This window comes from Acomys minous (assembly GCF_964271855.1).
Source record: "Acomys minous genome assembly, chromosome: 2".
Taxonomy (NCBI): domain Eukaryota; kingdom Metazoa; phylum Chordata; class Mammalia; order Rodentia; family Muridae; genus Acomys; species Acomys minous.
Window position 1 is genome coordinate 137,305,276 of NC_140484.1, and position 27,861 is coordinate 137,333,136.

Here is a 27,861-nt window from a genome sequence, read left to right on the forward strand (position 1 = left end):
CATATTGGTAAAACATCAATGAACCATCTGTAGGAAGCTTCGCAGAATGGAGCTCTGGAACTCCACCTTGGGAAGTGACTTCATCTTGGTGGGGATTCTGGATGACAGCGGCTCTCCTGAACTGCTCTGTGCCACATTCACAGCTCTGTATATGTTGGCTATGACCAGCAATGGACTGTTGCTCCTGGTCATCACCATGGATGCCCGGCTCCATGTGCCCATGTACCTTCTGCTCTGGCAGCTGTCTCTCATGGACCTCCTGCTCACATCAGTTATCACTCCCAAGGCTGTTGTAGATTTTCTGCTCAAAGACAATACCATCTCCTTTGTGGGCTGTGCCCTTCAGATGTTCCTGGAACTGACACTGGGTGGAGCAGAGGACCTTCTTCTGGCCTTCATGGCCTATGACAGGTATGTGGCCATTTGTCATCCTCTGAACTACATGATCTTCATGAGACCTAGGATTTGCTGGCTTGGCGTGGCCATATCCTGGATCCTGGCATCTCTGAGTGCAGTAGGATATACCATCTATACCATGCAGTATCCTTTTTGCAAATCTAGGAAGATCAGACACCTGTTCTGTGAGATCCCTCCATTGCTGAAGCTGGCCTGTGCAGACACTTCCAAATATGAGCTCATGGTTTATGTAATGGGTGTGACTTTCCTCCTTCTGCCCCTTGCTGCCATTCTTTCCTCCTATACACTAATTCTTTTCACTGTACTCCACATGCCCTCACATGAGGGCAGAAAGAAAGCCCTTTTCACCTGCTCTTCACACCTGGCTGTGGTTGGTATGTGGTATGGGGGAGCTTCATTCATGTATGTTCTTCCAAGTTCCTTTCACACTCCAAAACAAGACAATATCTTCTCGGTTTTCTATACAATTATCACACCAGCTCTGAACCCCCTCATCTACAGCCTGAGGAATAAGGAGGTGACTGGGGCTTTCAGGAGAGTCCTTGGCAGATGCCTTTTGCCAGCACACACTACATCCTAAGTAGCTCTAGTAACTGTATTCTAACTTTCATTTCTCTTCCAGATCAGATAATGTTTCCTATAAATGAAATTCTCTTTATAAAGCAAAACACTAAAAAAATCTTTTGATTAGAGATTCAGAACTTGAATATACATGTTAAAGCTCTTGGACTCTGCTCTTCATGAGGTACTTAAAGGATATGATTTACATTGTTTAAAATTTACTTTTTAAAAATAGTTTTAAAAGCCTGCCTTCTTCCCCCCACAGTAACTGCTTAATTAAGAGGTTTCCAACATATCACCACCTGGACATGACCTTTAAAATTTTTTCTTTAAATAATTTATTATAATTTAATCAGATTACCTACCAATTATTATCCCCTCAATTGTATCTTCCCATCCCCTTCCTCTATCCCTCTTCTGCTTTATTCTCCTTCCCTAGACCTCTGACATAAGGGAACCTGTTCCCCACTATATGACCACAGCCTATCAGGTCTCATCTGGATAGCCTGCTTCTCTTTCCTCTGTGTCCCACTGGGCCTCCTCACCAAGAGGATGTGATCAAGTTGGGCACACCAGGGTTCACGTCAAAGGCAGTCCCTTCTCTCCCCACAATCATGGTGAATGAGCTGTCCATTGGCTAGATCTGAATAGGGCATCTAAGTTCACTGCATACATTGTCCTTGGTTGGTGAATCACTTTGTGCAGGCCTCAGATCTGCCAGCCTTGATGTCAGACTCCTGAACCCTCTGGGTCCTTCCATCCCCCCATTCTTCCATACCATTATCACCTGGAGCCCAGCAGAGAGTCCCAGCATCTGTCCTGGTTCCCCACTGGGTGAAGTCTCTCAGAGAATATACATATTGGGCTAACATCCACTTATAAGTGAGCATGTGCCTTTTGGGTCTGAGTTACCTCACTAAGGATCGTCATTCTTAGTTTCATCCATTTGCCTACAAATGTCAAGATTTCTTTGTTTTTAATAGCTGAGTAGTATTCCATTGTGTAAACGTACCACAGTTTCTTTATTTATTCTTCAGTTGAGAGATGTCTAGGTTGCTATGAACATATGTTGAGCAAATGGTGGAGCATCTTTCAGATGCCCAGGAGTGGTATAGCTGATGACCCTTGAAATTTTAAGTACATATTAGACCAAGACCAGAAAAAATACTTTAAATGAATTTCTCAGATATCAGTGAGATAAGATTTTTGAACTTTGCACAGATTTTAAGCACCTAGTCTTTCTGAAAATGATTTTGATAGTTTGACTAATGCTTGGAAATAAACTTTTGTGGATGTCTGGCAAATGTCTCCTCCTCCTCCTGTTCCCCTTCCTTCTCCTTCCTCTCTCTTCCTCTCTCTTTCTGCCCCCCTTCCCCATTTTTCCTGTTTTCTTCTTCCATTCTTCCTCCTATTCTTCATCTTCTTCTCCCTTCTCTCTTTTTTTCTTCCTTTGTTGTAATGATGGAAGTTTAAGTGAACATTTATATATCTATACTGTGAATAATGAGAGCAAAGAGGTGGAACAAAATTGTACTTTTCTATTTCTCCAAGTATGTCTTGAGATACATTAATAATTTCAAAATGTCTACATGATTGGTGTGTGTCTGATATGAATATTGTGCAATGTGTACAAGTATCAAAACATCCTATGGTACTCTATGTGTATGCATATATGACACTTGTATCAGTTAAGACTCAAGTCAGGATGGCCATCACCAAGAGTACAAATGGCAATAATGAAACCCAGTGGCTAAAGTAGAGAGTTCATGAAGCCATAAAGGAGCTGTGATGGTGTGGATTTTGGTGTTTTTAGAAGAGAGGGACTGGGGGATAGATTTGATCAAAATACATTTTATGAATGTATGACACTCTCAAAGAAAAAACAAAACAATTTAAATGAGCTAAAGGACTGAACAGAAAAAATTATCAAAAGAAGAAATGTACAAGATAAAATTCATATCTGACATCAATATTAGGTTAAGAACCTGTAGATAGACATGTCATGGGCCTTATGGGATAACCTACTACTATAATGCTGTTAAATGATATGAAGCTGGCTTAATGATATTATACCAATGAATCAGTTCATCTTTCAACCCTCATCTAAGAAGAATCTTTTTGGATTGCTGGTGATTAACACAGGGACCCACAAACTGGCCAAGGTGCAAAGAATAAGAGACTGCAGAATCATCATCCCTAAAGGGAACATCTATACCACACAGTTAACACCAATACTTATCCAAAATAGAAACAGGATAAACATTGCCTATAGGCGCTCTGATAACCAAATACATAAAGATCCAACAAAGCAAGTGAACTAGAGACCAGTTTCCTTTATGAACATAGATGCAAAAATACTGAGTGAAATAATTTGAAACCAAATCCAAGAATATATCAAGAAGATCATTCACTATGATTACATAGGCTTTATCCTAGGCATGCAGGGCTGGTTAAACATATTAAAATCAGTAAGTATAATCCACCTTATAAGCAAACTGAAAGAAAAAAATATGATCATTTCAATAGATACCAAAAAAAAAAAATTTGACAAAATCCAACACATCTTCATGGTAAAACTACTAGAGACATTATGGGTACAAGAGACATACCTAAGTATAATAAAAAGCAATATACATCAATCCAGTAGCCAACATCAAATTGCATAGAGAAAAACTCAAAGCAATTCCGGTAAAATCAGGAACAAGAAAAGGCTCTCTACTCTCTCCATATCTATTTAATATAGTACTTGAAATTCAAGCTGGAACAATGAGATAACTTAAGGGGATCAAGGGGATACAAATTGAAAATGAAAAAAAATCAAAGTATCATTATTTACAGATGATTTGAGAATATACATAATAAACCCAAAAGTTCTACCCAAGAACTCCTACACCTAACACCTTCAGTAAAGTGGTTGGATACAAGATTAGAAGCAGCAGCATCTCTCCTCCAAAAAAATAACAAATGGACTGAGAAAGAAATCCAGAAAACAACACTTTCATAATAGTTACAAGTAATATAAAATATCTTGAAGTAATCCTAACCAAGCAAATGAAAGATCTGTATGACAGAAACTTCATGTCTTTGGAGAAGCTATCAGAAGATGGAAAGATCTCCCATGTGTGTGGATTGTTAGAATTAACTTAGTAAAACTGACCATTCGACCAAAAGCAATCTACAGATTCAATGCAATTCCCATAGAAATTCCAAATTAATTGTTAACATACCTTGAAAGAAAATTCTTAACTTCATATGGAAAATAAAAAACCCATGATAGCTAAAATAGCCCTAAACAATTGAATCACTTCTGGAGTCTCCAGAAACCCTGCTGCTAAGGTCAAAGTCAACATTACAGAAAAGTCCTGAGCTCAGTGCAAAATGGTGGGCCCCCTTCATCAGCAAGGTTCCCTCTTCTCTCCAGTGGGGGGCATATCCCAGACCCCCACACCCTCTACCTAAGGAATACCACATAGCTCTTAGGGAAATTACAGATTCAACTTCCTTTCTCTGGATAAGAATCCAGTATGCAAGCACCTGAGATTCCTGGAATGCCTTCCTGTGCTAATGCATCTTAGTTCCTTAGGCCTTCAGCCAGCAACATTGAAAGAGCAGGGCTAGTGCCATTTTATTTTCCATATTCCATTTTGTACATAATTGTCCTCCCAAGGACCCTTTATCCACCTGCAGTTACTGGAAAAACCATATAGTGTCCCAACTACTGGTTTCACAGAAACTTGCACCCAGGGCCAGCTGATCAGGCTCTGGGTCATAAACTTTTATGCTTACATCAGATGTTCCTCTGGTCATAAACTTTTATGTTTGCACCAAAGGTTCAAGATAGATGAACATCCCCCTTGCAGTTTGGCCTATGACCACCACCCAAAGGCCAACTTTCCACATACCTCTAGAACAATCATGTAATGCAAGGTTTACACCCACTCCTTGTGATTTTTCCATTAAAAACCATGTTCACTGGGGCTTCAGGACTGCACTCTACTCCTGCTGCACCAGGGAGGTTTGCGACCCAAGCCCAAGCTTGCTAATAAAGACCCTGTGTGATTTACATTGGACTTGTGTTCCTTGTGGTCTTCGGGGTTCTAGCAATCTGGGCAGAACAACATTTGCCCACCATGGGTATTCATACCCACTACCCAAAGTTCTATATAAGCCCTGCTCACTCCAAATAAATTTGATCTTTCTTTTTGAAGCTGATCCACAGTGTTGTCATTTCCATTCATACTTGTGGGGCTTCAGAACTCCCCACCCACTGTCCCTGCTCCATTTGCTCTGGTGGATCAAAATCTGCCTACAATCCCTGAGGGCAGGAAGGGTCACAGTGGGGGTATCACGGTCTCCAGTTTCAAGTTGTACTATGGAGCTCTAGTAGTAAAAACTGCATGGTATTGGCATAAATCAGACATGTTGACCAATGGAATCAAGTTGAAGTCCAAGACATTAGGTCCATATACCTATGAACTCCTGATTAAAAAAAAAAAGACTCTGGAAATACACACCAGATAAAAGAAAGCTTCTTCAACAAATGCTGCTGGTCAAACTCACTGTCTTTATGAAGAAGAATGCAAATAGATCCATGTTTGTCACTCCACACAAAACTCAAGTCCAGCTGAGTAAAAAATCCTCAACATAAAATCAGATGTACTGGTTCCATCAGGTTAGACTGAAGAAAAAATAGGGAATAGTTTTCAACACATTGGCACTGGAGATAATTTTATGAATATAACACTGATAATACAGGCACTAAGATCAACAAATAATAAATGGGACCTAATGAAACTGAAAATCTTCTCCAAGGCAAAGAATACTTTCATTCTGAAAAATACAGAATAGGAAAAGATTTTTACCAGCTCCACATCTGCCACAGAACTAATATCCAAAACATATAAAGGATACCAAAACCCCCAAATAACTCAATTAAAAATGGGTGCAGATTTAAACAGGACATTCTTTTAAAAATATTTATTTATTATAATTTATTCATATTACATAAAAGTTCATAATAGAAGAGTCTCAAATGGCTGAGGAACATGTAAAGAAAAGTTCAATATCCTTATCTGTCAGGGAACTGCAAATCTAAACTTCTTCAAGATTTCATTTTATACCTGTCAGAATGGCTAGGATCAATAACACAAGTGACTGCTCATGCTAGTAAGGATATGGATCAGGCATCACACTCCTTCACTGCTGGTGGGAGTGCAAATTTCTGCAACCTCTATAGAAATCAATGTGTCAATTCCTCAGAAAACCAGGAATCAATCTACTTCAAGATCCAGCTATACCACTCTTGGATGTGAAGCCAAAGGACATTCCATGCTATCACAGGAACACTTGCTCAACAATCTTCTTTGTAGATTTACTCATACTAACCAGAAACTCTAAACAACTTGGATGTCCCTCCACCAAAGAATGTATAAAGAAAATGTGGTCCATTTACACCATGGAGCATTATTCAGCTGCTAAAAATGACATCGCGAAATTTCCTGGCAAATGCATGGAACTTGAAAAAAGAAGTCTCCCTTAATGAGGTAATCCAGACATAGAAAGACAAATATAGTATGTACTCACTTATAAGCAGATGTTAGCTCTAACATAAAGGATAATAGTGCTACAATCCATAGACCCAGAAAGGTTAAGTAAAGAAGAAAGCTTTACGTGAGAAGCACAAGGATCTCCTTGGAAAGAGGAAATAGAACAGATTTTGTGAGTGGACTGGGAGCAGGTGAGGATAGGAGTGGGAGGGATAGGTAGGAGGGAGAGAATGGAGGTATAGGTCACAGACGTAAGGACCAGTCGTAGGGGCTTTGCTTGACAAAGTTCCAAAGACCTCCACCTGCCCAGCATGATCTTTAGACATCCAGAACAGCTGTTGAGCCTTTGCTTGACAAAGTCCCAAAGATCTCTGGCTCATCACCACTGCCTTTAAATATTGTCTATGGTTCAGATGTAATTTTGCTTAAAAAGGACTTTAAATCTACTTTTCTCCTAAAATTGTCTTTCACTCTGTTTCTCAGTTTGACTATGAGCCCTAACAAAAAGTAAACTGGAAAAAATTTCCCACAGACAATGTTGAAAGAAGGCTTGAGACGATGAGAGACTTTTGGCTCCAAATATTGTGATCAGCCAGGCAGATCCTGATTGAAACTTTGACAAAGCTGTGCCTAGTCAGATATTATTAGCTAAAGAAGTGTAAATTTGTTTCTTTAGAATCTACTTTGAAAGTAATGGGCTTGGAATGTCATGCTTTACAGATATTTTACAATAGGGGACTCCTTGGCAGTTAGCCTAGGCTTGGATAGCACACCTGTTGGTTTGGAACTGGAAGTAAGTCAAGATATTTTCTGTGTTAGGGTATTTAGTTTCAAGCTATGTTGCTATGACAATCATGTAAACACAATGGTTTTAGCCCAGGAAATTTTATGATTAAATTTTCCCAAGTATTGTTTAGGTAATAATATTCAGGTCATGCTACCCATTGCTTGGACATTGGCTGATTTTTGCTATATGCTTTATTGTAGCTTATACAGAACTACTTCTGTTTCTTTGTTCAATTGTTTTATTGCTTTTTTGATTTTTAAACCCACTCTATTGATTGTAAAAGATGAGAAAATCATGTTGGAATTTGTAATAAAAAAACCCTGAATTTCACTTTAAGTAAAGTACTGGAGTTGTCCTAGAAGGAGATAGCAAAGGAAAAAATTAAGTTCTGAGCTAGAAGAACTTTCAGTTTTCACTACAATTTATGCATTGGCCTCAGTATTTCTTTTCTCCTCCATTCCTCAATCTCTCCTCAACAATTAGTTCCTCTAGATAATTGTTCACCAATAGTTGGTCTCTTTGGCCAGCCTTCCTTCTCCTTCTCAATTCTCCCTACTGCATAACAACCAACACATTTTCTTCTGTCATCCTGAGGCTGGTCTATGGGAGGGTTAGAGTGTAGGGAGAGATGGCTTGAACTGGCAAGGCATTTGGGGGATAATGTGGAAACCTAGTGTAGTGAGAACTTCCTGGAATCTATAAGGGTGATTCTAATGATTACTTTTGGTAATGGAGGATACAGAGTCTGAATTGGCCACCTTCAATATGTAGGCAAGGATTCCAATGATGAGACTGGGACACCAGTCCAGCCACAAAACCTTCACCCAACATTCTATCATTCTATCCTGCTTGTAAGATGTGCTGGGGAGCAATGGTGGCACACAGTTTATAGTACTGGTCAACCAATGTCTGGCTTAACTTGAGGCCTACACCATGAAAAGGAGCCCATGCCTGACACAGTCTGTGTGGCCAGTAACCAGAGACTGGATTCCCCAGAGATCTAGGGTAGAACTAAACAGGACTAGCCTGAATTTAAAAAAAAAATAAGTGAAGTGATTTCTAGTGATATTCTGCTATACTCATAGATAGTTGCCTTGTCTAGTTGTCATTCCTCCAGTGGCAGATGAAAGTGAGTACAGACACCCATTGACAGATATGTGGGGAGAGAGTCTGTATTGGATCTCTCCATCTGGTCCTTACCCCTTGGAGCTCAGGGAAGTCTGTGAAAGAATTGGAGGAAAGATTGTAGGAGTCAGAGGGGCTGGAGGACACCAGAAGAACATGGCTCACTGAATCAACTAAGCTGGGATCACATGGCCTCACAGAGATTGAAGTAACAAGCATGGAGCCTGCCTGGGTCTGCACCAGGTCCTCTGTGTATATGTTATGGCTGTTAGCTTGTTTTTGTAGGACTCCTAACAGTAGGAGTGGGTGTGCCTCTGCATCTTTTGTCTGCTCTTGAGACTCTTTTCCCCCTATTGGGTTATCTTGTCCAGCCTCAATATGAGGGGGTTTTTGCCTTGTCTTATTGGATCTTGTTTTGTTGTGTTTGATTGTTGTCTCATGGAGGCCTGCTCTTTTCTGAAGAGAAATGGAGGGGGAGTGTATCTGAGGAAGGAGAAGGAGGAAGGTGTGGAGCTGGGAGGAGAGGAGGCAGGGCAAACAGTGCTCAGAATATATCGTATGAGAGAAGCACCTATTTTCAACAGCAAAAATAGAAAAATGGAAATATTATTAGATAGCAAGGCATCAAAGATTTTAATGAAATTGCATATATTTACATGAAAATGGATAGCTCAGTAAATTGGAGACAAAGAGAAAGTCATAGATATTGATTTACAATCTCTACAATTACATGTTATTGCAAATTTGTATATATATATATATATATATATATATATATATATATATATATATATATAGTACTAAAATGTTTGAAAGTGTCATTTTTAATATTAATTATTCACTTTATATCCTGATCATAGCCTCCTCCCTCCTTTCTCCCCAGTCCAACCTTCCCTTCCTGTTTGCCCCATTCCCCCTCCCCTACTTCCCACAGAAGGGGAACCCTACCCACCCACCCCAGCATATCAAGTCATATCATGATTGAGGGCATCCCCTTCCCCTGTGGCCCAGTGAGGCAGTTCTGCCATGGGAAAGTGACAAAAAAGCAGGCAGCAGAGTCTATGTCAGAGCCAGCCACCACTTCCCTCACTAGGGTACATAGAGTACCCACATAATGACCAACCTACTCATTGCCAACATCTGTGCAGTGGACCTCAATGGCCCCAGGTCTAGTCCATTCATGGTCTCTGGCTGGAGCCCCAGTCTCTGCAGGCTTCCCTGGGCCCTGGTTAGCTGGCTCTGTTGGTCCATCCATGGAGCTTCTGACCCCACTGAGTCCTTCATTCTTCCCCCAACTCTTACCCAAGACTTTCTGCTCCGCCCTGTGTTAGGCTGTGGGTCTCCCTATGTGTTTCCATCAGCTGCTGCGTGGAGCCACTGAGAGGGCAGCCATGCTAGATTCCTCATCTGCAAGCAGTACAGAGTGTCCTCAACAGTGCTAGGAAGGGTTGGCTGTCTCCCATGGGTGGGCCGCAGGTTGGGCCAGCTGGACATTTCCTCAACATCCAGTCCCTGCACATCTTGTTGCTAGGACAGGTCCTGGGTCAAAGTCTCTGTGTGTAGGTTTGTGTTCCCCTCCTTCCACTAGGAGTCAGGAGTAGTTAGAAGGTGTCCTCTTGAATCTCCATGACCCCTCTACTAAAAGTATCATCTAGAGTCACCCCCATATCCTTTCAGAAGACTAACATGTAGTAAGTCTCCAGATTGTTACAGAGAAGCGGCCACCAAGTTTCTTTTCTCTCTGCAAGCCATCTGTCCTCCACCCCCCTTACCCTCTCACATTCCCTCTTTAATCACTTCTGCTGTCTTTTCTATTTACACTTCTGAATGAGACTTAAGCAGCCTCCCTTCGATTCTTCTTGTTACGTGTCTTTGTTGGGTCTATGAATTGTAGTGTGTTTGTCCTGTATCATACAGCTAAAATCCACTTATTTGTGAGTACATACCATGTATGTCTTTCTTGGTCCGAGTTACCTCACTCAGGATATTCTTTTCTAGTTCCATCATTTGACTGAAAATTGCATAATTTTCTTGTTTTTAATAGCTGTGTAATATTCCATTGGGTAAATTTGCCACAGTTTCTTTATCCATTCTTCAGTTGAGGGACAATCTCTTCTAGAGGATATCAAAGTAGAAAACCTCATAAAGTGCAGTAAACCACTCTGCCACTGGACTATGCCCACGCTGTACTTTCTTAATTGGATTATGGCACATTACAGTGAGGATTTGATAATGAAATATTTACTCCTTATTGCCAATAACAGTACTATTTATATGAAACAAATATTTTTCTAGAAATTCAAAAATTGGTTTCCATTAAACAACTGTCAGGAAAGAAATTAATTTATTGATTTAATCAAATAAATTATTTACTTGTATCTTGATAAACATAGTGAAATGAATGCTACAGTCCAGCAGGTAAATATATCAATCACTCAATAGTTTTACTATAATGTTGCACTAACAAATGAAGCATATATTTATTATAAATAGGGTGATATATTTATAAATGAATATATTATAAAACTATTGAAAATTCCTTTATATAGGGCTGGAGAGGTGGCTCAGAGGTTAAGAGCACCATCTGTTCTTCCAAAGGTCCTAAGTTCAATTTCCAGCAATCACATGATGGCTCATAACCATCTATAATGAGAGCTAGTGTCCTTTTCTGGTGTGCAGGTATACATGCAGGCAGAACATTGTATAAATAATAAATAAATAAATCTTTAAAAAAAATCCCTTTACATGCCTATAATCTTATATACATACTTGATTTGTGAAGAGAATATTTGAAATCTATTTTTTTCTACTTAGAAAATACAATATATTATAATAAATTAAAAAAATCTACTGTGAGATTTCATCTTTACCCAGTCATAATGGCCAATATCATAAAACATGACAAATCTTGGTGAGATATTAATCAATGCTGGTGGGAGTGCAAACTGGTGAAGCCACTATGGAAATCATGTGTGAGCTCCTCAAAAAGCTAGAAGTATATCTACTTCATGACCTAACTAACTCACTGTTGAACAAATAACCTAGGATGCTACATTCCACTAGAGAAATTCTTGTTGATTCATATCCATTATTGCTTTGAGTGAGGTAACACAGACCCACAAAAACAAGTGGTACATGGTTTTGCTTAGGTGGATGCTAGCTTTGAATCCTTAGATATGTGTGTGTTGGCGTTCTTTTTTAAAAACAGTGTTTGCTTCTCTTAGCTTATTTCTTAAGCTGGCAAGCACACAAATAATTGAGACTCTTTTATAATACAAAACTTCACAACACAATCTGAGCAGTTTAAGTCTGTTTTTATTCCTTTATGTTATTCTGTCTTACTCCTAGAAAGCGTCCCCTCAATACTTGCACTTTGTAGCTTTCCTCAGCTCCAGCTCCTTCCTCCCGATTTTCCTTGGACCTCTCCCCATGGCTGAATCCTCTGCTTCCTTTGCTGTAAGCTGCTTTATTGACATAACAGGAAGACAATTGGAGGGCAGAGTTCACACAACATTTACACAGGAAATCAGAGTTTAAACTACATAATAACTGTAAGGGGCCATCCTTAGTGGCTCTTGGCCTAAAACATAGGCAATTCCACCTTGCCTGTAGGCTCCATTTTCTACACCTCTGTTTGGCATGTAGCAAGCTGAGGGTTAGCTCGGAGCCACACCACTCAGTCCCAGTCCCGAAAAACTGCTTATTTACCTTATCTCTGCAGCTACATTCCTCAGAACTTGTCTCCCTATTCTTGAAGTCTTTACTACTGATATATGGCAGAGCATCCCCATTAGCTCCTCGGAACGCACTTGCTTATCAGCTACATGCTCTCAAAGTTTACTCCCTTATCTTAAAGTTTTTACTACCCAGCTAGAGAGCAGAATAGCTGCCATTAGGCTTCCATAGCAACCCTACCCTTGCCTCTCTGAGATCCTATAAAAACTTTCAATAAACGGGATTTGATCAGAATCCAGACTTGCCCCTATTTCTTTGTGTCTCCCTGTCCTGTCTCTTTTTCAGCCTTGCATCCCCCTCCCAGGTTCTGTTTGAAGACCCGTGGGCCGGGGCAAATAACCTTATGCCTACATGTGTATTTAAATTAGATTTCCTACAGCAGCCAGAAAACTAGAAATGGACTATGGGAGAGAGCTTTTAAGAGAGGAGTTAGTATTAAGGACGAGTGGGGGAATGATAGAGTAAGAAGAGTTAATGTTGTAAAATCTTCCTAGAACAAAAAATTATACATAAACATATAAAAAGTTTTGGGTTTTTTCTTTTTTTATACATCTTTTTTATTAATTTATTCATATTACATCTCAATAGTTATCCCATCCCTTGTATCCTCCCATTCCTCCCTCCCTCTCATTTTCCCCTTACTCTCCTCCCCTATGACTGACTGTGGGGGATTTCCTCCCCCTGTATATGCTCATTGGGTATCAAGTCTCTTCTTGGTAGCCTGCTATCCTTCCTCTGAGTGCCACCAGGCCTCCCCCTCCAGGGGACATGGTCAAATAGGGGCACCAGAGTTCATGTGAAAGTCAGATCCCACTCTCCACTCAATTGTGGAGAATGTTTAAAGTTACCATATAATGAGGAAAATAAGTCTTAAGACAATGTAGAATATCAAATAAAAACACCAGTTCCAGTAGTGGGTTACCTGTTTTGTAGTTGTTGGTTATTGGGGTCCACAAACATTATAAGCTTGATAGTAAGACACCACATATTTTTATTAAAGAACAAGAAGAAATTGAGCTGTTTTTTATCTGGCAGTTTCATACCTACTTCCCAGTTTTTATAGTTCTAAAAGGCACTGTGAATTCTACTAGGGGAGAAACGTTATCATTAGTCTTATCCAAATGTTAACCCTGTAAATTATAACAACATGCTTTGCATGGTTTGCATGCTTGTTCAATATTGGCACAAATGCTATGAGAATATCCAAAAATTTATGCTTGTATTTAAGGCCTACTCCACAAGTTAGAAATTATGTCTGGCACTGTTGATAAGGCCATAGATACAATAGAAGGCATGTGATACACTATAAGGGAAAACCTAGAGCTAATATCCAACTATATGGAAATAGTTTTAACCAAATTCCTAAAGACTTACTTTTAAACCCATAGGTAAGTGTATATTTTTCAGCCTCCTAAGAGAAACTTACTGTGGCAGATGGCAATTAACATAGACACTTATAATATGTCAATGTGCAGAGAATAAGAAGTTGTAGAGTTCTCATCCCCAAATGAGACACCTGTATCACATTCCTCCTTCCCAAGCCCAGGGATCATGGCAGATTATAAGGCAGAAAGAATGGAACAACAGGAGCATGGGGAGCGGGGACATGGAATCCTATCATCCAGACATGATATAGCTGTTGAACTCATGAACTCAGCAGCTATAGGAGATCAACCCAGCAGAAGCTTCAGCATGGATGATGGAAAAGGTCATGAGGCTTTTGATGCTTAACTATTAGCAAATTCATGCTACTAGGAAGTGGGAAAATCAATTTTCTTTGGGGATGTGTCAACTGGTAGTAGGTTCATTCTCCAGTTGATGTCCAAACACTGATGCACATGTGGACATTGGTAATTGGACTCAATGGGTTATTAAAAAATGAGATGACATTGAGTTGGGAGGCAGATATCTTGGGGTGGAAACTTCTGGAGTGGTGGTGATGGGAAGCAGAGAGTGAATTTGATCATATTTCATGTATACATGTATGAAATTTTCAAATAACAAATTGAAAAATTATTTTTAAAGAGCACTAGCACACTTGGGGGTTCTTTTTACTTTGGTGTTTAGGACAAAATTTTATTTGTCAAAACTTACAAAACTGATTTTACTGCACTTAATTTGTGTCTTATTTAAAAATAAAGTAGAAAAGATTGTTTTGATGAATGATTATGATGCTTTTATGCTCTCCATCTGTACCTCAGTCAAAATGATAATGACCTGTTATTCCTTGCAATAATTTCTATGGTTTCACACTTTAAAAAATATAAATGTGAGCACCAGGCATGGTGGTACACACCTTTAATCCCAGTACTCGGGAGGCGGAGGCAGGCGAATCACTGTGAGTTCAAGGTTAACCTGGTCTACAAAGGAAGTCCAGGACAGCCAAGGCTATGCAAAGAGAACTTGTCTCAAATATATAAATAAATGTGGGACTGAATAGACTTCTAAGAGTAAGAGCATTTGCTGTTTTTCCAAAGTACCCAAGTTCTGCTTCCAGTTCCCAGACAGTACAGCTCATATCCTACTTGTAACTCCCGCTTTTACTTTTCCTGTAGCTGCATTCACATGAACATAGGCCCAAACAGACACTAGCTCATACATATAATTAAAAACAACAAATCTTTATTTCCATTGAATCTTTCTACCATTCTTTTTGTTTCTAAGTTATTAATTTTTTCCCTTGAGTTTGATTATTTTCTGCCATCTACTCCTCTTGGGTGTGTTTGCCTTTTTTTGTTCTGGGGATTTTAGGTGCGCTTTCAAGTTGCTAGTATGAGAAGTCTCCAATTTTTTTTTTTAATGAAAGCACTTAGTACTATGGACTTTCCCACTAGCACTGCTTTCATTGCATTCCATGAGTTTGGGTATGCTTTCCATTTATTTTCATCAAATTCTAGAAAGTCTTTAATTTATTTATTCCCTGACCCAGTGGTCACTGAGTAAAGAGTTGTTCAGTTACCATGAGTGTGTAGGCTCTGTGTTGTTTCCGTTGTTGAAATCTAGCTTCAACCCATGGTGGTCTGATAAGATACAACAGGTTATTTTGACTTTTCTTGTATCTGTTGAAGTTTGCTTTGTGGTCAGTTTTGGAGAAGGTTCCGTGAGGTGCTGAGAAGAATGTATATACTTTTTGTTTCAATGAAATATTTTATAGATATCTGTTGGGTCTATTTGTTCCATGACATCTGTTAGTTTTATTATTTCACTATTTATTTTTGTCTTGATGAAAAACTTGCAACCAGGATTTACCCTGCCTCCAGGAAATGCAGGGATTAAGATGGAGCAGAGATGAAGAAAATGTGCAACTGATGCCTGGTCCAAACTGACACCCACTCCATGGCAGAGAGCCAAGCCCTGACACTATTGATGATGCTCCACTGTGTTTGTAGATGGGAGCCTAGCATGGCTGTCCTCTGAGAGGCTCTGACCAGCAATGGACTGAAACAGAAACCAAGACTCATAGACGAACATTAAGCACAGCATAGGGAGCCTTGTAAAAGAGTGGGTATGAGGGAGATAGAATAAACCAGAGGGGACAGGACTCCACAAGAAGACCAACAGTACCAACTAAGCTGGCCCCAGAGGGGCTTGTGGAGACTAAAGTACAAACCAAGGACCAAGCATGGTCTAGGCCTAGACACTTTACACACACACACACACACACACACACACACACACACACACACACACACACAATTGGCAGCTTAACTTCCATGTGGGCCCCCAAGAAAAGGGATAGGGGCACACTGTGGCATTCTAGTTTCAGTTGCATGCCTTTTGATCACTTCACCCTGGTGGGGCTGCCTTGACAGGATACTGTGGAAGAGGAAGTACACAGTTTTGATGAGACTCAAAGTGCTGGGGTGGGTTTTCCGATGGGAAAAGGGTAGTAGTGGTAGAGGGAGGTGTGTCTACCATTTTCTGAGGGGAAAGGGAGGTGGGATGTGGAATGAGGGAGGGACCTGGAGGAGAGGACTGATTCAGATGTAAAATGGATAACTCAACATGAATAAATAAAATAACTGTGGAGAATCTCCTGTCCATTGCATAGACGAGAGTAGGGGTTCGATGTTTACTACTTGTACTGTCCTTGGTTAGTGCAATAGTTTGAGCAGAGCCCTGCCTCTGACACGAACTCTGGTGCCCCATATTTTACCTGATGACACTCAAAGAAAGAATAAGCAGGCTACTGAGATGAGATTTGATAGCCTGTGACCATATAGTGGGGGAGGAGGTCCCCCTCCATCTTAAACCCGTGGGAAGGGAATAAGGTGAAAGTGGGAGGAAGGGAGGAATGGGAGGATACAAGTGATGGGATAACAATTGAGTTGTAATCTGAATAAATTAATTAAATAATTAAAAATACAAAAAGAATAAATAAAATAAAACAAATCTTTAAAATTAAAAATATAAACTTTTTTGATTTTAGGAGTTAAACTGTACAACTATTAAATATACTTTTGAGCTCAGCAAGATTCCTTGTATATCATACATCCCTAGGCATCACTTTTCTTCTTGTTAAAGTTATTTTATTGTCAATCTTTCGAGAGCAATTTTTTCCCTTTTCATTTAATTTCATTCACTGATGACAGTTCAGTTGTGCCCAGGGGGTCTAGGTGTGCAATTTTATTTTCTCAGCATTTAAAATCACATCCCTTCCTCATCTATTGCTTCCATTGATAGACCATTGTCATCTAAGTATATTAACATAATCAAGGCATATCTTTAATTTATGGGAACATTTAAAAATTTTAATTAATATTGACCCTTTACACTTTTAGTAGTATGTGTATTTCTTTTTACTTTCCCACCTAATACTTGAACATGGAGTTCTCTTTTTTCAACCACTAGCAATGGCAACAAGACATAGACATAGAAGCTGTCCTAAGCCAACAGATGTCAATGAAGAGAGACTCTCACAGCTACATATTCCACATGGAATAGCCATGGGAGTTGGAATTCATCCACAGAGGACATAAAGGAAGTAGCATTCCACAGAAGCTGAAAAACTAGACATCTTTCTCAGCCGGAGAGATGACCACAAGGATATCAAGACAATTAGAAATGGAAACATTGACTGTCAGTGTCAGTCAATGTTTCCTTTAGGGTTACAAGAAACCAAGTAAAGGTAGTTGTTATGTTCCAATAATCTCATCACTTGGGATATTAGGGGAGTTGGATACTGTATTCAAGATGAGAGAAAGGCCTCCAAGCTCATTTAGTGATGGAAAAACTTCTGGAAAGGAAAGCCAAGAAACACCCCCAAGAGAATTCATTAACTTTTCTTTTACTAGAACAACACTTCCAAGGTAGGACATTTCTTCTGGGAGATAAGCCCCTCTGAGAGTATTCATAGGAGAAAGGAGAGAAAAAGTCATGGGCTCAGGAGACAAAGCAGAGACTCCTTCACAAGTTGCTGCTTACTCTGGCCCCAGGTACATTGAGGTGAGACTCAACTGCGTCCTTTGGACATCCCTTCTGATTTTACATTTCTTCATGAAAGTTTGACCTGTGTTCCAGAAAGCACCATGAGTAAAGAAACATGAGCGTCTGAAGCCGAGACAGTCTGAAAATTGATACAAAGTTAGAGAAGTCACCTAAATTTCCACTTGCTGTGTGGAAGCAATTTCTATGAATTCTCAGAGCACCTTCTTGCTCTATACCACATCACCCAAGGTGCTTAGCTGTCTGGCTGTACCCACTGCCACATTTAGAGCACATCTGCAGATGAGAGGAAAGACTGGAACAGGTGATACCCAATGTTGGATGGACCTGGACTTATGTCACTAACAGCAAAACTAACTAAGTACTGCTGAAGAAAATTACATCCTCTGTCTTCAAGCTCTCCAGTTTAGCTGAGTGGTCAAGGAGCTAGGCTTCTCACAAGCTGAGGTAAGGATTTTATTTCTCTTTAATTGAAATGTGTATTCTCTAGGTGTGGTTAGTCAAACAAACAAACAAACAAACAAAAAACAGCAACAACAGCAACAACAACAACAAAAAGGAATCCAAAGCCAACAATAAGGATTTGAACTACTTTGTCAAATTTGCTAGATTTTTGCACTCTATTGCCCTTCCATATCTTTTAAGTGTTACAACACTAATAGCCCCCAGAGACATCAAAGGAGACTAATAAAATGCTAATACACATATGCCAAGACATGGCTGAATGATCTGTATAAATATGCTTGGCTTTTATATCTTTAACTTCATACTCTGATTTGACTTTAGTGGTGCTGTTCCATGTAGATTACAGGCTCCTGTAGGTCTTACACCTTGACTCTGGCAGCTTCACCATAAGATTGGCTACCATGTACCAATAGCTTTTTTCCAGACAGAGAGACTGCTCTCCTCATTCCTGTCTCTATATAGTATAATCACTTTGGACTTGCAGGAGGAAAATTGAAATATCAGGGTCAAAGGCTTTATTGGGATAACATTATTGGGATGTAGCACAATGCAAAATAGTTACTTTTAGTTGCTTTTGGTCATTTCTTATGAGAAAAAAATAAACAAATATTCCATGAAAAGATCTTATATGTTATATTTCTGTGTCTTCACAGCTACACAATCATTTGATGAAAACAAAGATGTTTAAATAAATTCCAAAATCTTAACTCTAATAGCAACTCTTTCTTAAACACAATGCTGTATAATATTAGAGAGTTGGTATTTGTGTCTAAGGATCATGTGAAGAATGAACAATAGAGATAAGTAACATGGAAAAATGCAGTTTTCAGTGTGATTAGCCACAAAAAAGTGGCTTCATGAAATGTAGGAAACGAGTCTTAAAATATTTATACATGAGCAACACTAAACAGACTGAGTAAATATGTCTGCATCCATGCATGCATGCATGTATGTGCACACATGCACATACATACAAACATGCATATGTAACAATAACAGCTAAATAATAAGAGATCATTAATATGAGAGGGAGTAGGGGGCATTCAAGAAGTGGAAGAAGGGATGGGCATATATATAATACAAATGTATGAAATTATAAAAACACAAACAAAAACATAAAGAAGAATGAGAAATGTGAAAATCAAGAAGCAAAGACAGTCACTAGTATAAGAGATATATGAAGTCATGTTGGGCATCCTAAGGAACTTCTAATGTCAGAATATCACAGCCCATATTAGCACAAATTCACAGAACCATCTGTTTCTTGGCAGCTAAGGAGACCATACAGAATGAAGATTTGGAACTTGACCTTGGAAAGTGGCTTCATCTTGGTGGGAATTCTGGATGACAATGGCTCTCCTGAACTGCTCTGTGCTGCAATCACAGCCCTGTACTTTTTGGCTCTGACCAGCAATGGTCTGCTGCTCCTGGTCATCACCATGGATGCCCGGCTCCATGTGCCCATGTACCTCCTACTTGGACAGCTGTCTGTCATGGATCTCCTGCTCACATCAGTTATCACTCCTAAGGCTGTTGTGGATTTTCTGCTCAAAGACAACACCATCTCCTTTGGGGGCTGTGCCCTTCAGATGTTTCTAGAACTGGCACTTGGTAGTGCAGAGGACCTCCTTCTGGCCTTTATGGCCTATGACAGGTATGTAGCCATTTGTCAGCCTCTGAACTACACGATCTTAATGAGTCACAAAGTCTGCTGGCTCATGATAGCCACATCATGGATCCTGGCATCTCTCAGTGCCCTAGGATACAGCATTTACACCATGCAGTATTCCTTCTGCAAATCTCGTCATATCAACCACCTGTTCTGTGAGATCCCTCCATTGCTGAAGCTGGCCTGTGCAGACACCTCCAGATATGAGCTGATGGTTTACTTGATGGGTGTGACTGTGCTAATTATCCCTCTTGCTGCCATCTTGGCCTCATATGCACTAATTCTGTTCACTGTGCTCAATATGCCCTCAAATGAGGGAAGGAAGAAAGCCCTTGTCACCTGCTCTTCCCACCTGACCGTGGTTGGGATGTGGTACGGGGGTGCTTCCTTCATGTATGTTCTGCCCAGTCCTTTCCACAGCCCCACACAAGACAATATCAGCTCAGTTTTCTACACTATAGTCACTCCGGCTCTGAATCCCCTCATCTATAGCCTGAGGAATAAGGAGGTCACCGGGGCTTTGAAGAGAGTCCTTGGGAAACAATTGTCAACACAGCCCAACCACTAGGTAGTTCTAATAGTTACCATCTAAACTTAATTCTTCCGTAAAGTCAGAATCCTGCTGTGAATGAAATGGTACTGCTGAGGCATAGAGTAAAAAACATGCTTTTTGCTAGAGAAGTGTAGGTTGGGAAGGGAGTATGGAATCATTTGTAAATGCTCTGAGATAATATTTTCAGGAGATATTAAAAAAACCTGGTGCTTTGGAACACGTGGTCACAAAGACCATATGTTCTGTAGATGCACTAATGTAATTTTACATTGGGAAATTGTAAATTACCCCTAAAGATACTGAAGAGCATCACAACAGGCTTCAAGTGAGTGATTCAGACACCAATGGGAGATGAACACATATACACACATATATGTAAAAAATCAGTTACAGTTTTATTGAATGTTGAATTAGCATCAGCCTTTGGGATGATGTGAAGATGCCATCTATGGATTACATTGTGTGTGTCCACGTGTGTCTTTGTGTGTGTTATACGCTTTTTCATGTCTCCATTTTATTTCCAGTGATAGGAATCGAACCAAACTGAACATTTACACATCTATCCTATGGGTAATACATCCTCACAGGCTGAACAAGCAAGCGCTTTTCCAGTTTTTTTTTTCTAAAATATCTTGAAATGTCTTAAAAACTGCCTAGGGTCCAAATGCTTAATATGTGTGTCTGACATAAATATTATGCAATGTATACATATGAAAAGCCAACACTTGCTTACTCATGAATATTAACAATTTCTATTGTTTTGTATCAGTTAAATCCTTGGTTAGAATTACCATCTCTGAGAAATAAAAGCAAACACTGCCATGGAAATGTGTGAGACACTTACACAGTGAGAGGAAGTGTTAATGAATATAGCCTCTAGGGAAATCAGTCTAGATACTTCTCCAAAAACTAGATGTGGAACTAACATACGACCCACTAATGGTACTTCCAGGCATATCCTAACGGACTCTGTATCCTACCATAAAGACTCTTGAAAACTTATGTTCACTGCCACTTTTTTTTCACAATAACTAGGAATGCCCATTAACAGAAGAATGGATAATGAAAGTTTGGTACCTATTCACCACGGAAATTAAGCAGTAAATAAATAAAACTCTGAAATAATAAAAATTACAGTTAAATTGATGGAACTGTAATATATGTATCAAGGGAGGTAACCCAGACACCGAAAGACAAAGACTATATGTTTTCTTTTTTTACACGGATCCTAGCTCTACATGCTTAGTTCATGTGCTTAACCTAGAGTATTTGTAGAGCTGGGAAATTAGAAAAGGGGCCCCTGGGAGACACGTCTTAAGGATTGCGGGTTGGCAAGGCACAGCGATAGAGAGATAGGATACGAGAGGGAGGAAGGTTTAGGCAGAGAGGAGCTGGGGAGAGAGCGGGAGCAGGGAAGATGAAAGGTGTATAACAATGTGGAAGCCTAAGATCTCGTAATTCAATTAAAAACAGAATTTATAAAAGATTTTGAATGAACAAATAAGCTGAAAATGGAACACTAGAATGAAGATACAGTGTAGCTTACTTTCTTTTTTGTTGTTGTTGTTTTTTTTAAAGATTTATTTAATTTGACCCCTTCCTTTTGGTGGGGAGGACTGGTGACACTCACAGGTAGGGGAAGCAGGCTATGCAGCTGAGACCTGGTAGGCTGTGATCATATGGTGGGGGAGGAGGTCCCCTTCTGTCAGAGGTCTGGGGGAGGGGAGTTGGGTGAAAGAGGGAGGGAAAATGAGAAGATACAAGTGAGGGGATAACAATTGGGATGTAATCTGAATAATACAATTTAATAAATAAAAAAACAAAGATTTGTTTATTAGTTAAGTATACAGTGTTTTGCCTGCATGTACACCTGTATGCCAGAAGAGGGCAACAGATCTTATAGATGGTTGTGAGCTACCATCTGGTCACTGGGCATTGAACTCAGGACCTTTGGAAGAGCAGTCAGTGCTCTTAACCTCTGAGCCATCTCTCCAGCCCTTAACTTATTTTCTTGATAATTTAATATTCTGTACTATGGGGGGGTCATGTTGCATTTATGAAAATTTACTAATTGTTTTATGTTTATTTTTAACTCAAAGATAGTCTTAAAGCTACTTTATTTATAAGAGTAAATCAAATTATCTTTGAGCCACTATCAACAGTGCTCACCATATGCTGGGAAAAGTTGATGGTGAGGGACAGGATCAGGAAATATTGATCATCACTGATGGATACAGTGTACAGCTAGCAGAACAGCTTCTGATGTGATGTTGTGTGGTAGAGTCACGATACCTAAAAAATAATGTACAGTGCTTTCTAAAACCCAAAAGGCAGGATTTTGAAAGTTTTCACTATACACCAATAATAAATATTTGAGAGTATAGCATTTAATCTGATTTTAAGGTTATTTAAGGATGGCTATATGAAACATAATGCAGAACAACATTTACTCATACAATGTTACGCGTTTTATGTAGTAGATAAAATGAATAAAGATATTTTTCTTTAATCATCAGAAGACAGTGTACTAGAAATAATCCAGTTCCAATAAAATCCAGAGGTAGCCTCAATTGCATTTAGTGGGTATTCTCTACTTTTTGATACAGGCAGTCATTTTGTAGAGTGTCCATGTAGGCTGCGTCACCTGATGGCACACAGGAATGACTCCCTCCTTATCGTGTGTGTGGTGGCCTCACAGAGCAATGCTAGAGAGACTCAAGCCTGGCGATAGAACACAAGGGTTGGAGTTCAGGGCATCTCACGTACCTGGTTAACTCTGAATGGGAATTTAGCCTTTCTGAACCAAGGCTTGAAAGCTATAAATTCTCACTAACAAAACGCCCATTTCAAAGCACTGTCGTGAGGACTGAGACAACACATATAAGTATTGTCAGCTAGAAATCTGGAATGTAATAATTACATTATTGATTTTAACAGTTCGGAGACAAAATTGCCCTGGAAATTGGAAATCATAGTATATAATAATATCACTCAGGCGTTTTGTAATGTAACTAGCTATATTATCACTATTAAATGTGTAATGATGTTTTATGTGTGTTCTGTATGTGTTCATATTAATAAAATATGTAACTCTAATAGTTTCCTTGGTAACTTTCTTATGCATAGAGTTATATAAATTCAGGTTAACATCAACTGTATATTCTTTATATTAAAAGAAAAATGTTTTTCTAAAAATGCTGACATTTTATAATTAATTTTACATAAAAGTCTTTATGGATATATTCATTTTAACATTTAAATCTCTTAATTTTACTTTGCATAATTTATATTTTTCTCATTTATGTTTTTATAACTTTAAGATTGATGAAACATTTTATTATAACTATAGTAATAATTCCTATTAAAATTTGTCATTTAACTTTTTAATACCTACAAAATAAATTTTTTAAACAAGAAAATGTTTTAAAAATTGTCTATTTTCTTCTAATGATATTTTCTTCTTAGAATATCATTTCCATGATTTATTTAAGAAGTTTTTTTATAGATTTCCTTGGATTTATTTTATATTTACATTTATTTTATTATTTAATTTATAAATTTATAGTTTAATTTGATGTGTAAAAATGGTGAGAATGGGGCTAGAGAGATTGCTCAGTGGTTAAGGGCACTTGTTGGTTTTACACAGGACACATGTTCCCTTTCCAGCATCCCCCACAGGGAAGCTCACAGTTGCCTGTAACTCCAGTTAAAAGGCATCTGAAGCCCTCTTCTGCTCTCCCCAAGCACCAGGCATGCATGTGGTGCACATGCATACATTCAGGAAAATATAGGCATAAAATAAAAATAAATCTTTAAAAAATTTATGGGCTTCATATTTTCTTCAGTTGCCACTTTTTAAAAGTTTTCTCTGTAAATAATCTTTCCATTTCCCATTAATTTGCCCCACTTCTCTTCAGTTTGTGTTCCTTTGAGTTACCTACTGAGCTATAGGTGCACATTTATGAAAGGACCTCCACTGTTCTAGACTCTCCCTCCTCTTTTTCTTTCTTTCTTTCTTTCTTTCTTTCTTTCTTTCTTTCTTCAACTTTTTTCCTGGTGTTTCAAGGCAAGGTTTCACTATGTAGTCCTGGCTGTGCTGAAAATCACCCTATAGACAAGTTGGCCTCATTGCCTTCTAAGTGCTGGGATTAAAAATATGAACCACCATTATTATTTGGAAATTTCACATCATGCACCCCAATCATATTCAGTTCCTATTTCTCTGAGGCCCTCTCTCTCTTGATCCCCATGACTGCCAAAAAGAAGAAGAAGGAGGAGGAGGAGGAGGAGGAGGAGGAGGAGGAGGAGGAGGAGGAGGAGAAGAAGAAGAAGAAGAAGAAGAAGAAGAAGAAGAAGAAGAAGAAGAAGAAGAAGAAGAAAGTCCAATTTGTTTTGCCTATATACTCACTGGACAATGGTCAAATTTCCAGTGCCTGGCCCCTTAAAGAAAAACAAGTCATGCACCCTCACCAGAAGCTATCAATTGTAGAAGGCATCCGTGTCACAATTTTAGAGTTCTCTTCAATGGCTTCTAGTCCAGGCTGTTACTTTTTAAAGAAGATTTTTAATCCTACTGTTCACAATGTTAAAACTCAGTGGCAATATTAATATGAGTATTAATTTACAATGTAGGCATTTTTATAATGCTCAGCCTTGCATACCAGAAGAATGTATTCTGTTGTACTTCCTAAGCCCACTAATGTTCCCCCCTTTTTATAAGTATGCCACTGTGTTACACCTTTGGTTTCATCTTATGACTTTGTTTAGCACTTCATTTAAGACAGACTGTTCATCTACAGATCCCCTTCACCTCTCCGAATTTCCCACCCACCTTCATATATCTATATTTGAACAGCTTAGGGTAACTTTTCTCATGCCAACTGTACCAACTCCTAATCTCCAAGATTACCCTGGCTCCCAGTTTGACTGTTCTTCCCCCAATTTTGCTCCTTAACAATAATTTCCTCCTGAGATGGTTTCTTCAATTGTGCTGTATTACAACCTATAGTGATTGCTCCATCACAGACAAACCCTGTCCTATGCTCTATCTCTTTCTGTTATTGAAACTGTTATTTAATTTGTCTACATAAAACAACCAGCCACAGAGGGAATTTCTTTATCTGCTTCCTCTCTGCAAGGTGTACTCAATCCCAGACAAGGCTGTTATCACCAGTCATTTGTGTCCTATATAGACTAGCTCCTACCTTATAGTCTTCCTTTAACCTTTCAGAAACACTGACACTGTTGACCACTCTCTCCTGCCCCTCATTTCCTCTCAGTTTCTGGTTTCCCTCCTCTTTCCCTTCACTCTCTTAACGTTTATGAGTCCCTGTCTTTTTCTGAATGTGGAAGTTCCAAGGCTACTCGTGTAAACCTCCTTTCTTCTCACTCAAGAGTCTCTCCTTGGATTATTTTTAGATTGAAAGGTTAATATAATGTCTATAAATTCTTGGCAAACCTGAACACGTGAATAAACCAGGCTCATTTATCTCATTACATCTCTTGCTTAGTGAGAATTTTAAACATATAAATTTTAATGCTTTTAATTCATCACCTGCTAATCTTGTCTGCTAAACATACCAGGTCATGACAATGTTCCAAGGATACACAAGACAGTGTTTCTGACTTTCATTAAGTTTACAGTACTAGGCATGAATCTTAACCTGTGGGGTGGATCTCTAATCCAATTAGAAATCAGATGGTTACCCCGATACACAGCCATGCCATTGTGGTACCTGTTGTCACATCTTACCTCATAAGTCATGTTTAGTTTTTTCCCATTTGAAACAATTTTAATGTAAAACTGATTTATGGAGGATCAAAAAAATGAAAGATCACTATTTACTATAACTTTAACTATAAATGAATAAAATTAAAATATAAAAGAAAAGTCTCCTGTCCTGTGGTTGCTTCAGCCTTCTGTATCTGTTGACAAGTTTTATAGACACAGATGTTTCTCTATTTTCTGTTCCTTGCCTTTTGGAGAAAACATTATATTGTAAGGTTGCAGTCTTTGCAATGAGGCAACGATCTAGGTCTTACTTAACATAACCTCTTTCCCAGACATTCTTTGCTGAGGTGGGTGGAAGGCAGTGAAAATAAGGGTCTTGAGCAAGAAGGCCCTTCTTTCCTCTTACTTCTGTTGGCATATTTGCATAATAAACTCTACATTTATTACACATGTTCTGAAGCAATTTTCCCTCCTTTTTTCTAAGCCATATCAATATGGAAAAAATTATGCTACTCCCCCCCTCCCTCTCTCTCTCAAATGCTGGCCCACACATGCTTTCTGCTTGATTTTACATTGTTTATCACCATGCCTTTTCATTATGTTTTTGTTTTTGGAAAGCAGGCAATCCTTATTTGTCACATACCGTGAGGATGCTATCTGCTGAACATGCTTCATATTTTTCATGATTTATCTGATCAAACTTATCTTTCAAGCATTTATTTTCATTTCTCCATTTGGACTTTTTCTTCTTACTCTTGTCTCTTCGTTTTTAAAAGCACTGTTTCATTGACCAATATGCTGCTCATATCTATTGTTCCTTTTCCTAATGATGACTGACTGGCATCCTCTGTATCTACTGACAACCTTTATAGTAAGTAGAATCCAGTTCTGGGAAGACCATCAATGCCGTTTCTCCCTCAGCAGCCTGCACAGCACCTCTGGCACTGTGAAAGCCAGGAGGCTTTCTAATTTTCTAGTTTCCTAGTTTGTTTGAGATTTATTTCTATATGCACTGCACCTGAAGTGTGTGCACTATCTTCAGCAGTGGAGTCTTGTTGTGTCATTGTGGTAACTGAGGACAACTGCAATAGCCTTTACTGTTTAGGGTTCACAAATAACTGTACATATTATGATGGTTGTATTTAAACACTCACAACAGTTTTGGTTACCTATACAATACTGAACAAGATGAAGCTTGCCAAAATTCCAACCTGAGTGGAGAGAAGCTCACATCTCCATACCAAGTGGAGAAGCCATTGGAAGCTCACAGCTGCTGGTGGAAAAGCATTCTTCTGTGGGAATGTGGCCACTGGTATGTTGCCCATATTCCAGGGAATGACCCCAGAGCCATTTACACACTGGTGGCACTAAACTGAATTTAGTAAGTATTTACAATCAATTAAGAAAGGACATGAGGTCTGGGGTGTTTACTTGGGTTAAGTCTTTGGAGAGTTGGACAGGGAAATAGGACCAAGGATGTTCATATTTCATTGTATACATGTATAAAATTCCCAGTAAATTTTAAAAAGAAAAATAAAAACCTAAAAATTAAAAAAGAAAAACAAACAACATAAAATCTGAATTCTTTAGAGCTCATGTATTCAAATTTTTATATCTCTGCTCAAGCATCTATCCATGAGGTAAAATGGTGCCCTTGCCAAGGAGCTTCATAACTGAAGGAAGGGCTTGTTCCAGGAACTAGCTGAGAAGCAGGAGACCTCTGAGGAGTCTCTGTCAAGACCTAAAGATGTTCATGGCCACTGTGAGGCTCCGTATACACCACCTTCAGGTGCCTCCCTTGGGAGCTGTTACCAACTTACAAGGAGG

General features: G+C 39.0%; 3 protein-coding genes across 5 annotated transcripts in view; all 3 read left to right on the forward strand.

Moving 5' to 3' along the window:
• LOC311592831 (olfactory receptor 2AG1-like) overlaps positions 1 to 23,536 on the forward strand; it is a 68,674-nt gene extending 45,138 nt beyond the window's left edge. Inside the window, exons 1-2 of one of the 2 annotated variants that reach the window (XM_084773681.1) lie at positions 17,540 to 18,063; positions 19,353 to 23,536. In XM_084773681.1, the coding sequence (XP_084629807.1) occupies positions 19,371 to 20,318 (948 nt within the window). In that variant the 5' untranslated portion in view covers positions 17,540 to 18,063; positions 19,353 to 19,370 and the 3' untranslated portion in view covers positions 20,319 to 23,536. Of the gene's footprint in view, positions 1 to 17,539; positions 18,064 to 19,352 lie in introns of those variants that run through there. The other variant, XM_084773680.1, reaches the window with a different exon arrangement.
• On the forward strand, positions 41 to 27,750 carry LOC311592861 (olfactory receptor 2AG1-like). Of its 2 annotated transcripts, none has more exons than XM_084773715.1 (2): positions 41 to 411; positions 27,661 to 27,750. In XM_084773715.1, the coding sequence occupies exons 1-2, from the start codon at positions 47 to 49 to the stop codon at positions 27,671 to 27,673; spliced, it is 378 nt and encodes a 125-aa protein (XP_084629841.1). In that variant the 5' UTR covers positions 41 to 46; the 3' UTR covers positions 27,674 to 27,750. The 2 variants fall into 2 exon arrangements, with proteins under 2 accessions (XP_084629841.1, XP_084629840.1); XM_084773714.1 differs by lacking the exon at positions 27,661 to 27,750 and adding an exon at positions 17,466 to 17,551.
• LOC311591879 (olfactory receptor 2AG2-like) lies at positions 443 to 997 on the forward strand (the record flags this gene model as incomplete). Its single annotated transcript, XM_084771699.1, has 1 exon — positions 443 to 997. The coding sequence occupies one exon, from the start codon at positions 443 to 445 to the stop codon at positions 995 to 997; it is 555 nt and encodes a 184-aa protein (XP_084627825.1).
• Positions 27,751 to 27,861: the final 111 nt, after the last annotated feature.

Excerpts from the sequence above, each read along its gene's own strand:
- LOC311592861 (XM_084773714.1), top strand. The coding sequence starts at position 47 with ATGGAGCTCTGGAACTCCACCTTGGGAAGTGACTTCATCTTGGTGGGG.